This window comes from Emydura macquarii, unplaced genomic scaffold, assembly GCF_026122565.2.
Source record: "Emydura macquarii macquarii isolate MOO-44397 ecotype Brisbane River unplaced genomic scaffold, CSIRO-AGI_Emac_v2 contig_1876, whole genome shotgun sequence".
NCBI lineage: Eukaryota > Metazoa > Chordata > Testudines > Chelidae > Emydura > Emydura macquarii.
The window spans coordinates 14,058,974-14,074,130 of NW_027132013.1; the positions used below are offsets into that span (position 1 = coordinate 14,058,974).

Consider the following 15,157-nt stretch of genomic DNA (forward strand, 5'->3'; position numbering starts at 1 on the left):
GGACCTTCAAGTGAGACAAAAGGAAGGGCAGGATACAAGTAGGGTATAAATGAAGAAATAAAGGAAGCTGCAGAGGACCCTGGGGACATACAGAGGCATGGAAAGGGGAAATGTGGCAGCTATCTGTTTCACCTCTGTCAGAGAATTAGGCTGGCATATGGCATCCTCTTCTTACTGATCTATTATATTTACTATGTAGACAGAATACCCTAACCATGTTTGTGTAACCATTGAGCTAGTCTTTCTCTCTGTACATTAGCACACAATACTGCATCATGTACAGCTGCTGTTGCCATTCGGTGTTTATGTCCTCCAGCTATTAGATATCTCCCAAGTTTTCCCAGAATACATCGAAAACTATAATACGGCGAAGTGGAAGGTATGGATGCCCAAATACTGTAACTATGATGGCAGGAAAGCTGCTACATGAACACAAACCAAACCGTGTTACTTGTAACCAGCCAAGGTGATCATACCCCTCACTGATTACAAAATCATAGTTAAAAACTTTAGGATGTGCACTGCTTTTCATGGCTTGTAATGTTAGGTGTGGATGTGGACTGTGGAAAGGGCCTTTTTACTGTCATCTCGGTGTTGAAGTTCACACCTTAATGAAGCAAACAGAATAGGAAAGAACAAGTCTCCCTACCTTTACTGCTGCTGGTACTGGCTGGAGAAAGTTTTCTGTAACGCTGATTTAACAGAATAGGCATTGTTAAAAGACAACAAATTGCTAAAGGAAAGTTTACGTTCTGTAAAAAGTGTGTGTGTGGGGGGAGCAATAATTATGGATTCACTCTAAAAAGGCAAGGATCCACAATTATTTCATGCCTAAGATATTTGCCCCTTCCCCTTACATCCAGTCTGGTACTAGCCATTTCAACATGGCCACACTCAGCAGCATCTATGGCAAAAGAAACAGAGTTAAAGGAAAACTCCAATACAATATAGAAGATATTCCGATCATTGTATCTATTTAGAAAGAAAAAAGTTGCTAAACAAGCATGTCTTAAATGTAATAAAAAAGAATTAACAATTAACTAAGAAGTTTCCATACTGACAATCTAATGTACAATGAACAGGTGGGGAAGAAAGGACCTGTAAGTTACCGAAAGGCAAGTTCTATCACTTTTACATTATTGAAGACAAAGTACTTTAAAAGTAATCAATTTCAAAATGTAAATCTGAGCTTCCAGAAAATATTATTTTAAATTGGTTAATTTGAAAGTAATTTACCAGTATTCAACTTAACAAAAGTATTCAAAAGTATTCAGATGTTTTTTCCAACAACAGTTACGGTTCCTGGGGAGCGTGGAAGAACATTCAGGGGAGGGCACAGGCCAGGCCCCATGGAGGGCGGAGAGGGAACACCACCCAGGCCACTCTACCCTCAGCTGTGACCATGGACCCACTCCTGACCCAACCCAGTCCAGCCACTCCCCCAGGACATGGTTCCGCTTCCAGCCCCAGGCACAACCCCCAGCCCGCACCATAGTCCTGTTCCTGGCCCTGGCTCCCCGGGGGGCGCAGACAGGGTTGGGGGTGTTGTTCTGAGAGGTGGTGTTCCTACACTGACAGAAAAACTCCTGTTGGTATAAGCTGCATCTACACCAGAGAGCTATGCTGGCATAGGTTTATAGTGTAGATATTACCTACATGTTTGCAGGATCAGAGACTCTGTCGTACTCTCCAATACAACATTAGAATCTTGTGCCAAGAAATAAAATGGCATCTATAACTGAGAGATCATTCAGGAAGAATGCAGCTACACTACAAAATGTCATACCATTTTTCAACACTGGTACTAGCAACAGTTTTAAGGTTCCTATAGACTGTGCTCAAGCATTTTTTGCACTGTCTTGAAATCCTTTATCTAGTAAATAGTCAACTATCTAGTCGCTAGATCCTGCAACTGGATCCATCTACACACAATCCATGCATCTGAGTGAGTAAATCCCCTTTGACTTCAATGAGGTTCTGTGTTGGCAGACCTGCACCTGGGCAGATTCAGATGCAGGATATAACCCTAACCCCCACACAACAGGAGCTTGCCTACCACAGGCAGCAAGCAGGTGAGTAGCAACTTCAAATATCTGACACAATAGGGTACAGAGCTCTTATAACACATAACACAGTCAATGTTGCAATAGCTCCACTGCTCACTGCTCAAGATTTGTGTCTTGAAACAGCTCCGGAAAGGACAACAGAATGTTCTTAACAGATTCCTAAAATGTTAGGAATCATTAGGAAAGGAATAGATAAGAAGATAGAATATATCATAATGCCACTACATAAATCCATGGTAACCCCCCTCGAATAATAATATGAATAATTGAATAATATGTGCTGTTCTGGTCGCCCATCTCAAAAAAGATGTATTAGAATTGGAAACAGTACAGACAAGGGCAACAAAAATTATTAGAGGGATGGAACAGCTTCCATATGAGGGGAGATTAAAAAGACTGGGACTTTTCAGCTCAGAAAACAGACAGCTGAGGGGGGATATGATAGAGGTCTGTAAAATCATGAATGCTATGGAGAAAATGAATAGAGAAGTGTTATTCATCCCTTCACATAACACAAAAATGAGATGTCACCTGATGAAATTAATGGGCAGCAAGTTTAAAACTAACATAAGGATATCCTTCTTCACATAAAGCACAGTGAACCTGTGGAACCCATTGCTAGGAGTGTTCTGAAGGCCAAAAGTACAACTGGCTCAGGAAAGAATTAGATCAATTCATGGAGGATAGGTCCAATAATGGCTATTAGCCAAGATGGTTCAGGGACACAACTCCTTGCTCTGGGTGTCCCTAAACCTCTAATTGCCGGAAGTTGAGACTGGACATCAGAGGATAGATTACTTGATAATTGTTCTGTTCTGTTCATTTCCCTGATGCATCAGGCACTGGCTACCGTCAGAAGACAGGATATTGGGTTAGATGGACCACTAGTCTGACCCAGTATGGCCATTCTTACATTCTTATAAGAGATTTGATATCCTTGCACTAAAAGAAAATCTACACAGCTGCCCTTAGCATCACTGAGAGCAAGCTGGATTTAGCAAGAAATATGATCCTCACAGTGTAATAAACCCCATTTGTTAAATTGAGTTACAGAAGTGTTACTGAAAGGCATTTGTAGTGAGTTTGGCAACTACTGTAGTCACTGGTTCTAAGCTAATAAAACTCTCAAGCCCAAGAAAAAAGAAGAGCTTTGCATCATGATCAGAAGGTTATCAAGTCCCTCTGGCACACCAAGGTAGAAACACATTAGAGTCATAGGCTCCTCATGCTTAACTTTCTGCTCTCTCTGTTCTACTTCAAGGGAGCTCCCCCTTAAGCACATCCATTGATCACAACTGGGACAGTACAGCACAAGGAGACTGTTTGAAAAGTTTCCCTGACACCTACCAGTATAAGGACCTACAATTTTATATGTGAAAAATATCAGCACTGCCATTCCCTGCAGTTAGCGAAATACAATTTGTATGGTTTATTGTAGCATTGTCTTTCAACATTCAATAAAGTTTATTTTAAATAGCTTACTCCTCTCTGAGACTTTTGTTACACCTTGTTTCCTCTTCCATTCTCATTCTCTATTTTCTTTCCTGTTATCAATTATTTCCTCTTCCTTCCCTCCCCCACCATGTCCTTATATCTTTCTCTCCTACAATATTCTTCACCTTTTCCCTTGTATTGCCTTGTCTCTCCTTCTCACATATCTACCCTAAAATTCTCTCTGTTATGTTCTTTACTTCCCCTCTCTCAACTTCTCATCCCTTTTCCATTTACCCACCCTTGCAAATATCCGGATGTGACATTTCATCCAGCGTCCCACCACTGGAACACTTCATCAGCCCATGAGACAAGAGAGCTGAGTGAGCCAGCAGAGTGATATGAAAAGGGGATTGGAGATATCTGTTGGAAACCAGCTGGAGACAGCAGAGAAGTTAAAGGGCCTTAACCCTAAAACTGTATCAGGATGGCGATTCTGTTTCCTTTCAACAATTTCAAGGGAATGATCTCATGAGATGTAGCCAGAGCACGAACCCCTAACGGGGATTTACTCGTCTTGTCACCAGAATCATCGCAATCCATACAAAGTGCCCCTTCCCCCTGGACGGCGCCAGCAACCTGTGCTGGAGCGCGTACGGCCGCGGCTCCAAGGAGCCCAGTCACCCCAGGCGCGGCACAGCCGGCTCGCGCCCGCCACTGCTAGGGAGATTGGCCCTAGCCCGCTACACCAATGCGGGTTAACGGGGGACCTAGAAGCCTGCGAGACGTTGTTACAGCCACCAGCACGCCCCGTCCGCCGCTCCGCGCAGCGCCGCGCCGCTGGCTCCGGGGTCAGCGCAGGGCACGTCTCTGGGCACCGAGACTCCCAGACAGCAGGGAAGCGGGAGGGCTGCTGCGAGCTCCCCGGGGACTGGGGCTGGCTCTCCCCAAGGCCGCTTTCAGCGGAGCTGGAGGGTCCCCACCCGTCCCACAGGCAGAGACAGAGCGGGGAAAGCCCCAGGCCGGGGACCAGCCGAGCGGGAGGATCCCCCCGGGGAGAAGACCAGCGAGGCCCGGGCACGGGATATCCCTTGGCCGGGGACTCAAGAGAGAGGAAGGCCGGTCCCGTTAGTCGATATGGGCGGGTCTCACTTACCGCTGGCTCCGCGCTGTCCCTGCCCTGCCCGGCCCGGGCACTTCCTGGCGGCTGCCGCCCTCACCTGCCCCGGGGATCCACCCGCGCCCCGCTCGGCTCCCTCCGCCTCAGGCCGGCTTCGCAAGATGGCGGCGCTTCCGGGAGAAACCATAGCAGCGGACCCGAGGGCAGCGAGACAGGAGAAGGCGCAAGCTCCAAGGGCCTTCCGACTCCCCTCCCCCTCGCGCGGTGAGCCCGTCCGCATCCCCCCCCATCCCGCACCCGGTGAGCCCGTCCGCGACCGCGTGCCCTCGCTCCCCCGCACAGTGAGCTCGTCCGCCCGCCCGCCACTGAGTACACCCGCCCGCCCGCGAGGATGGGGGTGGTGGTCGCGCTCGGCTCCGGGGTCGCCCGGCTCCTCTTCTACCCGACGCTGCTCTATACCCTGGTGCGGGAGCGGCTGCCCGGCTCCCAGCGGCCCTGGTTCCACCGCATCGACCCGGCAGTGCTGCTGGGGGCACTGCCGCTGCGGGGACGGAGCCGCAGGGTAACGGAGGTCGGCGGGCGGGAGGGATCGGGACCGGGACAGCGGGAGGGGCGCCCGCTCCCCGCCCGCGCCCAGCCGGCTCTGACTCTCTTTCCCCCCCGCAGCTGGTGGAAGAGGAGAACGTGCGCGGGGTGCTCACCCTGAACGAGGAGTACGAGACTCGCTTCCTCTGCTGCTCCGTCCAGGTGAGCCGGGGCCCCGCTGCTCCGCGCCGTTGCTCCGCGCCGGGGCCCGACTCAGGGGGAGGCCGCCCAGCGCCGCAGGGAACCGAACCAGCCCAGCCGTGCGAGGGGTCGCAGGGCAGAGGGTGGCTGGCAGCGGGACGCTGCCCCCTCAAGCAGGGCTGCGGTGAGGCTGTCACGGGCCCCTGAGCTCGCCCCTGCCGTGGGCAGGCTGGCCTGGCCCGTTCAAAAGCCGCTGCCTTTCAGCCGGGGAAGAGCCGTTACTCCACTGATGGGAGCCGCGATCCCTGTTCTAATCCCCGCTTGCTAAAGCCTGTGCTCCGTGTGCAGCGCTTGAGCGCCTTAAAACGATTTCAGAGCTAAATGCTCTATATACTAAAACGTTTGCTAAGGCGTTTGGTTTGTGGAAAGGGCGTTTTCGGCCAACCAGCCCTTTATTTAACACCGGAGTAATAAAGCAAGTGAGTGCTGGAGAGATGCTTGTCTAGAATTAATCCACTGAGGAGGCACAGCATGTGTACTATCAGTGTAAACCTCCACAGGTTGTCTTGAAGAAATTCCCCATGGAGGTTAGAGAGGTGTTTGGTCTCATCATGGCTTGTTTACTTTTGTGCCTCTTCTCAGAATGCCTAAAAGCCAGGTCAGTTAGCATCTACTGTAGCGGTGGCACCTGTCCAACAGAAACTAGATTAAGACCCTCTCAAGTGTCCTCATCTGGCCATCCTTTTATGGGTGTGCAGTCAGTGTTCTTGGACCTGTACAAAACACATTCCCTGCAACTTCTGTTAGAGAAGACAGTTCAATTATCCATACTACCTGGTGAGATGAAGATCAAATCTCAAACTATTGTGGATGTTTCTAACTACTGAGTTCTGTACTTCTGTGGTGGATGAACTTTGATGGATTTAGTTCACTAGTGACCTGGGCCACATTTGAAACTATCTCTGAAAGGCCCTTTCCAGTCCCTAGAGGTATCCAAAATCTGCAGCATTACTGAAGCTTCAGAGAACCTTTGAAGCACAGTTACAACCAGGTATTCCTGACAATAGCAAGTGATAGCAGTTTAATAACATCGGATGCTGAAAGTGATTAACAGTTGAAATTAGAAGCTCTGGGAGTAACATCCACAATGCATGATTGGTGAATATGGAATAAGCAGGGCAGTTCCTACTGTACAACTGGAAATGTATGGGTTAAGGCAGAGGTCCCCAAACTGTGAGGCACACCCACCTAATATTCAGGGGTGTGTGGCCAGGTCCAGGGCAATCCCCATGGGAGGCTCCTGCTCTGCTTTGGGCTTGGTGCCTGGCCCCCAGCCTCAGCTCCCGGCTCCCTGCCTTTGTCAGCCCACTTCCAGCCTGGGCCATGGACAGGGGGTGCAGACAGATTTATGGAGGGACAGGGGATAAAATGTTTGGGGACCACTGGTTTAAGGGATGTCTGATCTGCTTTCTTGTCAGACAGCACTCAGTGTCAGATGCATCAGAGGAAGGAATAACACTACCCCTCGGCATGTATTTGTGCCATACTGTATCACGAGAGAAATCTTTTCCTGCCCTCTCCTGCTAGGACTAGTTCCCACCCTGAATAATGAGGCAGTTGACAGTTTTGTAATATCCTTTGTAGTGTCACTGGAGGTAATATGTTTAATATTTGAGTGGAATGTACAAAGCTGTTTCCTACTGTGATCTCTTGCTTCAGTACATGTCAGACTATATAGCACCATAGCTCTGCCCTTTTAGAGTCAATTAAGTCTTGGTTCCTTTACTCAGAAGCTGACAGTCAACCTTTAATTTAACAAAATAATGAAAAAACATGGTGGTTGTGAGGAAGAGAGCAGCAACATTGGAGGAGATAGGAGTTGAGAGTATTAATTCTACATTTAATTAAAATTTCTTGATGGGTTGTAGCATTACTGCCCTAACTTCAGAGTGCACCTCTTGTTCCCAGATGGAGAGCCCAATTGGCTTTCTGTACCACTTATATTGTATTAATCCCTCATTTTATCTAGAACATAAGAATAGGCATACTGGGTGAGATCAATGGTCCATGTAGCTTAGTATCCTGTGTCTGACAGTGGCCGATGCAAGATGCTTCACAGAGAATAAACCAAACAGGGCCATTTCAAGTGATCTATCCCCTGTCATCCAGTCCCAGCTTCTAGCAGTTGGAGGTTTAGGAACTCCCAGAGCCTGAGATTGCGTCCCTGACCACCTTGGATAATAACTATTGATGAACCTATCCTCTATGAACTTAATTCTTTTTTGCACCCAATTATACTTTTGGCCTTCATAATATCCCCCTTGCAATGAGTTTCACCTGTTGACTGTGCATTTTGTGAAGAAGTACTTCCTTATGTTTGTTGTAAACCTGCTGCCTATTAATTTCATTGGGTGACCCTTAGTTCTTGTGTTACATGAAGGGGTAAGTAACACTTCCCTATTCACTTTCTTCATAGCATTCATGATTTTATAGACTTCGTCATATCCCCCCTCAGTCAGCTCTTTTCTAAGATGAACAGTTCCAGTCTTTTTAATCTCTCCTCATATGGAAACTGTTCTATATCCCTAATTATTTTTGTTGCCCTTCTCTGAACCTTTTCCAATTCTAATTATCTTTTTTGAGATGAAGTGATCAGACTGCATGAAGTATTCAAGATGTGGGTGTATTGTGAATTTATATAGTGGCATTATGATATTTTCAAACTTATTATCTATCCTTTTCCTAACTAACGTTAACGTTGTTAGCTTTTTTGACTGGTGGTGCTGCACATTGAACAGATGTTTTGAGAGAACTATCCATAATGACACCAAGATTTTTCTTGAATGTTAACAGTTAATTTAGACCCCCTCATTTTACATGTATAGTTGGGATTATTTTTTTGCATTTATCATCATTGAATTTCATCTGCCATTTTATCCTCCAATCACAGTTTAATGAAATCCCTTTGTACCTCTTCACAGTCCAATTTGGACTTTACAAAATTATTCAAGCTAGTTTAGTCTTCAGATTTTGCCACCTTACTGTTCACCCCCTCTTCCATCTTATTTATGCATATCTTGAACAGCACAAGTCCTGATACAAATTCTTTGGGGACCCCGCTACTTACTTCTCTCTGTTGTGAAAACTGACCATTTGTTCTTATGCTTTGTTTCAGCAGTTACTGATTCATGAGAGAACCTTCTTTCTTATCCCATGACCTCCTTCTTTGCTTAAGAGCCTTTAGTGAGGTGTCATGCGGGCTGGCTTGAGTGGGGGGGCATTTAGTATATTGGGTGACATCAATATGGCAGAATCATAATAATCCATGTGGGATATGCCATGTCAGGTACTGTTAGGAAGGTTATAATGTGCTAAGTAAGATAATAATACTTATGTTCATGTGTAATATTTGAAATGGAAGTTATAGATGTATTTGAGATATCTGTATTTCAAATTGTTCTGCCTGGGCAACACCCCAGATAGGAAGGCTGCAGAACAATGGCCTGCATAATGGCCCATTAAGGCATTCCCAGGTGCAAGGGGCCCTGAGGGAGAAGCCTGCATCACCACTGAGTCAACAGAACCTGCTTACGTGACTCTGGACTCCATTGCAGGCAGCCTACCTGATGAAGCATCAGGATTGTCCCATGTGACTATGGACCCCAGGCACACCAGAGGAGTCACCAGGATTGGCCCATGTGACTATGGACTCCATTTTGGGTCTTGTGACTGCCCACAGGCCGCATGGCCGGAGGAGGGGGTTTATAAGATCAAGCCAGAGAAACCATCTTGTCTTTGTTCCTGTCCAGTCTGCAGACATACACCTATCTCTGGACCAATTCATCTTGCAACTGAACCGAAAGACCTAGACCCATCCAGGTACTGGATATGAACCAGAGGGAACTATACAAGCCTGCAACTCCACATTTCTTCCAGAAACCTGAAGTATATGGACTTTTAATCATTTGTATATCTGTGATTCACTTTAACCCTTTAACATTTCTCTCATGGTTTATTTCTTTCTTTTTACAATAAACCTTTAGTTTAGATACTAAAGGATTGGCTGCCAGCGTGGTATTTTAGGTAAGATCCAAACTTATATTGATCTGGTGCTATGGCTGGCCCTTTGGGGTCAGAGGGAACCTTTTTAGCAAAGAGCAGAGAGTTTAAGTAACTGGTCTCTTTGCTAGACCTGGTGCTGATTTGGGAGCCTGGAACTGAAATGCAGTGAAGGGGGCTGTGGGTATTTGTGGACTGGCTTCTTGATGCCCAGTGTGGGGTAATCAGAAGCAGTTCGTGGCTGGTTGGGAAGCCGGGCTTCAGTGTCAGCCACCAGCGTGGGGAGAATCTGCTCTCCTTTTGCAGCCTGCCCTGACCCTGGCATTATCAGTTGGCTACCCTGGGCACATGAGGGACCTTGTTAAAGGCTTTCTGAAAGTCTAAGCATACTATATCAACTGGTTCACCCCGTCCATGTGCTTGAGGACTCCCTCAAGAATTCTAATAAATTGGTGAGGCATGATTTCCCTTTACAAAGTGTTGACTCTTCCCCAACATATCTGGTTTAATCTATGTGTCTGATAATTTTGTTCTTGACTATAGTTTCAACCAATTTGTCTGGTACTAAAGTTAAGTTTATCAATCTGTAATTGCCAGGATTGCCTCTGGAGCCTTTTTTAAAAATAGGAGTTACATTAGCTATCTTCCAGTCATCTGGTACAGAGGCTGATTTAAGCAGTAGGTTATATACCAGAGTTAGTAGTTCTGCAATTTCATATTGGAGTTCCTTCAGAACTCTTGGGTGAATACCATCTGGTACTGATGAGTTATTACTGTTTAATTTACCAATTTGTTCCACAACTTCCTCTATTGTCACCTCAGTCTGGGACATTTTCTCAGATTTGTCACCTAAGAAGAATGGCTCAGATGTGGGGCTATCTCCTATATCCTCTATAATGAAGACTGATGCAAAGAATTAATGTAGCTTCTCTGCAACGGCCTTGTTTTCACTTAGTGCTCCTTCAGCATCTCAATTGTCCACTAGACCCACTGACTGTTTGGCAGGATTCCTGTTTCTGATAGACTTTAAAAAAAATTGCTGTTAGTTTTTGTGTCCTTAGCTAGTTGCTCTTCAAATTCTTTCTTGGCCTGTCTTATACTTTTACACTTGACTTGGCAGAGTTTATACTCTTTTCTATTTTCCTCACTAGAATTTGACTACCAATTTTTAAAGGATGCCTTTTTGCTTCTGGTCACCTCTTTTACTGTGTTGTTTAGCCATAATGGCACTGTTTTTGGTCGTCTTACTTTTTTTTTTTTTGGAGGGGTAAGGAGTTTTTAAATGGTCTCCATACAGTCTGCAGGCATTTCACATTTGGGACTGTTCCTTTTAATTTCCATTTAGCTAGCTTCCTCATTTTTGTTTAGTTTCCCTTTTTGAAGTTAAATGCTACTGTGGTGGGCTTCCTTGGCATTTTTTCCCCCTATAAGGATGTTAAACTTAATTACATTATGGTTACTTCTACGGAGTAGATCCTGTGCTTTGCTTAGGACTAAATCAAGAGTTCTCTCTTCCTTTGTGGGTTCCAGGACAAGCTGCTCTAAGATACAGTCATTTAGTGTGTCTAGAAGTTTTATCTCTGCATCCCTTCCTGAGGTGACATATCCAGTCAATATGAGGATATTTGAAATCCCCCATTATTATTGCATTTTCTGCCTTTGTGAAATGTTCAGGGAGAGAGGAGATACAGTCACCATCACGGTCAGGTGGTCGGTAGTATATTCTACTGCTACACTTTTTATTGTTCAAGCATGGAATTTCTATCCATAGAGATTTTATGGTACAGTTTAATTCATTTAAGATTTTTATTTTGACTCTTTCGTATACAGTGCCACTCTCCCACCACTGCAACCTACTCTGTGATTCCTATATATTTTATACCCTGGTATTACACAGCCCATTTATTAGCCTCATTTCACTAAGTTTCCATGATGCCTATTATATCTATATTCTGATTCAATACAAGGCACTCTAGTTCACCCATCTTAGTATTCAGATTTCTAGCATTTGTATGTTAGCATGTGTACATTTTGTCAATATTCAGTTGCTTGCCTTCATGTTACATTTAAATGGGCCTTTTTTATATCTGTCTATTCCCCTCTAGTTCCTACCTGTACTGTACCAACTTCTTTCCTAGCCTCTTTGCTAGGATATAGCTAATAACTTTAATAATTTCATCCCTAAAGAATGACACTGCTTGAACTGTATGCTCCTCTGCACTTGTCAGCTTTTCCCCAGCCCTTAGTTTAAAAAAATCCTCTACAACCTTTTTAAATTTTATATGCCAGCAGTCAGTTCCATTTTGGTTTAGGTGGAGCTCATCCATCTTGTATAGGCACCTCCTTTCCCAGTAGGTTCCCTAGTTCTTAATAAACTTAAAACCCTCCTCCCTATGCCATCATTTCATCCATGCATAGAGGCCACACAGCTCTGCCTGTCTTCCTGGCCCTGAGCATGGAACTGGAAGCATTTCAGATAATGCTACCATGGCGGTCCTGGACTTCAGTCTCTTAACTAGCAGCCTAACTTTGGTCTCCAGGACCTTTTCTCTTTCCCTATATCATGGGTACCTACATGTACCAGCAACCTTCATACCAGCAGGCAGTTTATCATGCAGTTCTGCTGATCATCACAAACCTAACTATCTATGTTTATAATAATCAAATCTGTTATCTGGCTCTTCCTAGTAACTGGGGTATCCTCAGTGCGAAAGGATAGCATGACATCATCTGGAAGGAGAATCCCAACTATGGGATTATTTCCCTCTGCTCCAGCTTGATGTTCTCCTTTCCTGAGACTTTCATCTTCCTTAACAACACAGAGGCTGTCAAAGTGGGGTGGAACTACTCTATTGCATCATGGAAAGTCTCATCTATGTGTCTCTCTTCTCCTGCAGTTGAGCCCCTCTGGCCTCAGGAGCCTGTACTGTGTCTCTCAGGACCATGAGCTGTTTGCACTGTATGCACCCGCATGCCACCTGCCTACAAGGCAGGTAACTATACATGCTGCATACAGCACTTTGCTGCTGGACTTCTGCCTGCATTATTTTTATTCTTGCAGTTTTTGGAGGAGGAGTTTTTGCAGGAGGGAGGAGGGGAGAGTAATTGGCCTAAGTTTAAAATACGTTTATGTATATTTGCCTACTTCCTCTCTAAACTGCCCTGTCTGCCACTCCTCTGGTCACTTAAAAGCTGGCTTTTTAAATTCCTGATCTCTCTGAGTTAGCTCCACCCTCTTGTCAAGGGATCCTAGAAGGATTAAGGATCAAAGGATAGCACACTAGAGACTCCTCAGTACTCTCTCAATCTAGTTTAGCAGGGTGCTTGGCTCAGCACACAGCCCCATAACAGACCACACTCTAATCTTTAATGAAGCAAGCACAGAACAAACTCATTCTCTTATCCTAAGGTCACTTAGTCTTTCTTGCATCACCTGGAAAACTCCCTTGCAAAAATTGTTTGCTAGCTCCTAGTCTACTCACCCCTCAATCCCCTTTACCCTCTGATAACCATGACAAAGACTTTTTCTCACATCTGACTTGTTCCTGTCTTGCTTTCCACCACTACCTCATGTCCCTTGCACTGCTGCTGTTCCTCCCACGTGTCTTCATGGGGCCCATTCCACCTCCTCCCTCCCAAAGATTGGTGACTGATTCAATCCTTCTGTGTTTGTTACAGGAGTGGGAAGCAATGGGAGTAGAGCAGCTGCGTCTCAGCACTGTGGACCTGACAGGAGTTCCCACATTGGAAAATCTACAAAAAGGTGTTGAATTTGTACTGAAGCATCGGGAGTGTGGGAACAGTGTCTACGTGCACTGCAAGGCAGGACGCTCCCGCAGTGCCACCATGGTGGCGGCATATTTAATTCAGGTTAGAAGGCTTCTGTACTGAAAAGGGGGCACATTTATACCCCAGGCTCTCTGGATAGGCACATTATTGCTGAGATAAGGAGCCATCTCCTTTACAGGTTGCTTCCATTCAATACATTCAGCTGAGTGCATGATAGGGGAAGCTGCTGCTGCATGGCCAACAGCAAGTCTACTCAGTGTCAAGCGCTTCAAGAACTAAATGTTTGAAGAGTTGTATTTAAGATGCTACAATTGTACTGAGCCTAATCTGCATAGCCACTTGAGAGGGAATGTTAGTGAGTGTGGCTAGACTCCAGGCTCCCTGGATGGGGCTCTGTGCCAGACACTCCTTCTGCTTATATTAAGGGGGTAGGCAGGGATGAACAAATAAAGCTGCTAGATGAACTAGAACACAGGTTCTCTTTGATATTCTAGGTATCTCATCTCTGTGTACCTTGACAATACGGAGGGGAATGGGTCTAAAGGTTCTCAATTTCAGCTGCCCTGAAGACACTGACAAGTGACGTACTAGCTGGAAGTAAGGTGCTAGTGAATGTCACAATGTGGTTTCTATCCTAAATAGTCTAGCTTGCTTGGCACTCACCTGTACAGCGGTGTCTCTGGCTGTTCAGCTCTGTGCACACATACTGGCAATGAAAGCTGAATGGATGAAGTGATTCCTGACTTCATATGCAAGTGGACTGCAATTAAACAGTTCAGACACTGTCTACATCCAGCACTGGGGCCAGTCCTGAAGCAGCTGTCACCTGTTTAATTTCCTAGATTATTCTGGCAGATTCTGTGGCTACTAGACAGAAGGGCTAGTCAGTACTACATGCTGTAGTAAATCCTGACTAGCTCTGCTTCCCTTACCCCCTCCCATCGGCAATGATGAGCAGGTGGCTGGCTCATTGTGACTGAGCAGCTAGCCACTTGAAGAAAGTGGAGCTCTCAGGGAGCAAGAAAGGAACCTTGGAGGGCTGAGACTGAAAGGAAGCTTAGCCCAACTAGTAATTGCACAGTTTAACTGTTTCTTTAAATGCAAAATTTAATGTAGCATCAAGGATAAGAACTTAAACACAAGACAGAATAAAGTTGAAGTTCCCACAAGCTGAGGCAAGTTCATAACAGCATAAAATGGCAGAAAATGTGAATGTAGCTGTGGAACCCTTTAGCATTTCCAGATGTGCATGAATCCCTTAGTACTGCATTCATTAGTGTTTGCTTGAGCAGTGGAGGGAAGAAAGAGCAGAGTCAGTCTTTAACCTGTATTAATAAAGCATATCAAGTTAAGTAAGCTGCCCTGTCTGTCCAGGGACTATGCTATGATCAGGGTAGGAGAAGCTGTCCATAAACGCATGAGAATGTGGTCAGGTGGAGTCTCAGGTGATCATTTGCACTCCTCCTCCTGCCAATTGAGGGAATGTTCTCAGGAGCTCCTATTTAGAGCTGAGAGTCTCACTGATGTAGGCAGCAGATGGTATTCAATATAAGGAGGAATAAAGTGACCCACTTCCTTCTACCACCTAATCTAGTCTCTGAAAGCTAGCCCTCCAGAAGCTGATGTTGACCCATATTTAGACAGGATGGATTTTCACTCAGGGTTTCTGCCTTTTCAGCTGTATCATTGGAGCCCTCAGGAAGCCATAGAAGCCATTGCCAGGATCCGTCCCCACATTCTTGTTCGCCCCAGGCAAGTCCAAGTCCTGGAGAGATTTCACAGGAATGTGATTGCTGAGGCAGCTGCAGAGACTCAGCAAGAGCTACCAGAAACCATCCATCAGCGCCCCACAACAAGCACCGGTTCCTAGTGAACTAATAAGGAATAGACTGCTGCAAATCTCAGCAACCAATAAAGAACTTTTCAGACACGCCACAGCAACGGGGAGCTTGTGTTTTTTCCTGAC

General features: G+C 45.6%; 2 protein-coding genes across 12 annotated transcripts in view; one reads left to right on the plus strand and one right to left on the minus strand.

Annotated features, from left to right (window-relative positions):
• CELF1 (CUGBP Elav-like family member 1) overlaps window positions 1–4,881 on the minus strand; it is an 81,618-nt gene extending 76,737 nt beyond the window's left edge. For all 3 annotated transcript variants that reach the window (XM_067557718.1, XM_067557716.1, XM_067557715.1), the window contains exon 1: window positions 4,654–4,881. The gene's annotated coding sequence lies outside the window, so the exon portion shown is untranslated. The remainder of the gene's footprint in view (window positions 1–4,653) is intronic.
• Window positions 4,882–4,929: 48 nt separating this feature from the next.
• Window positions 4,930–15,128, plus strand: PTPMT1 (protein tyrosine phosphatase mitochondrial 1). Of its 9 annotated transcripts, none has more exons than XM_067557729.1 (6): window positions 4,930–5,188; window positions 5,284–5,364; window positions 12,300–12,395; window positions 13,081–13,165; window positions 13,686–13,793; window positions 14,870–15,004. In XM_067557729.1, the coding sequence occupies exons 1-5, from the start codon at window positions 5,009–5,011 to the stop codon at window positions 13,772–13,774; spliced, it is 531 nt and encodes a 176-aa protein (XP_067413830.1). In that variant the 5' UTR covers window positions 4,930–5,008; the 3' UTR covers window positions 13,775–13,793; window positions 14,870–15,004. The 9 variants fall into 9 exon arrangements, 7 of the variants coding, with proteins under 7 accessions (XP_067413830.1, XP_067413829.1, XP_067413828.1 ...); XM_067557728.1 differs by having other exon boundaries at window positions 4,931–5,188; window positions 13,686–13,788; window positions 14,870–15,006; XR_010921629.1 differs by having other exon boundaries at window positions 4,938–5,188; window positions 13,081–13,272; window positions 14,870–14,909.
• Window positions 15,129–15,157: the final 29 nt, after the last annotated feature.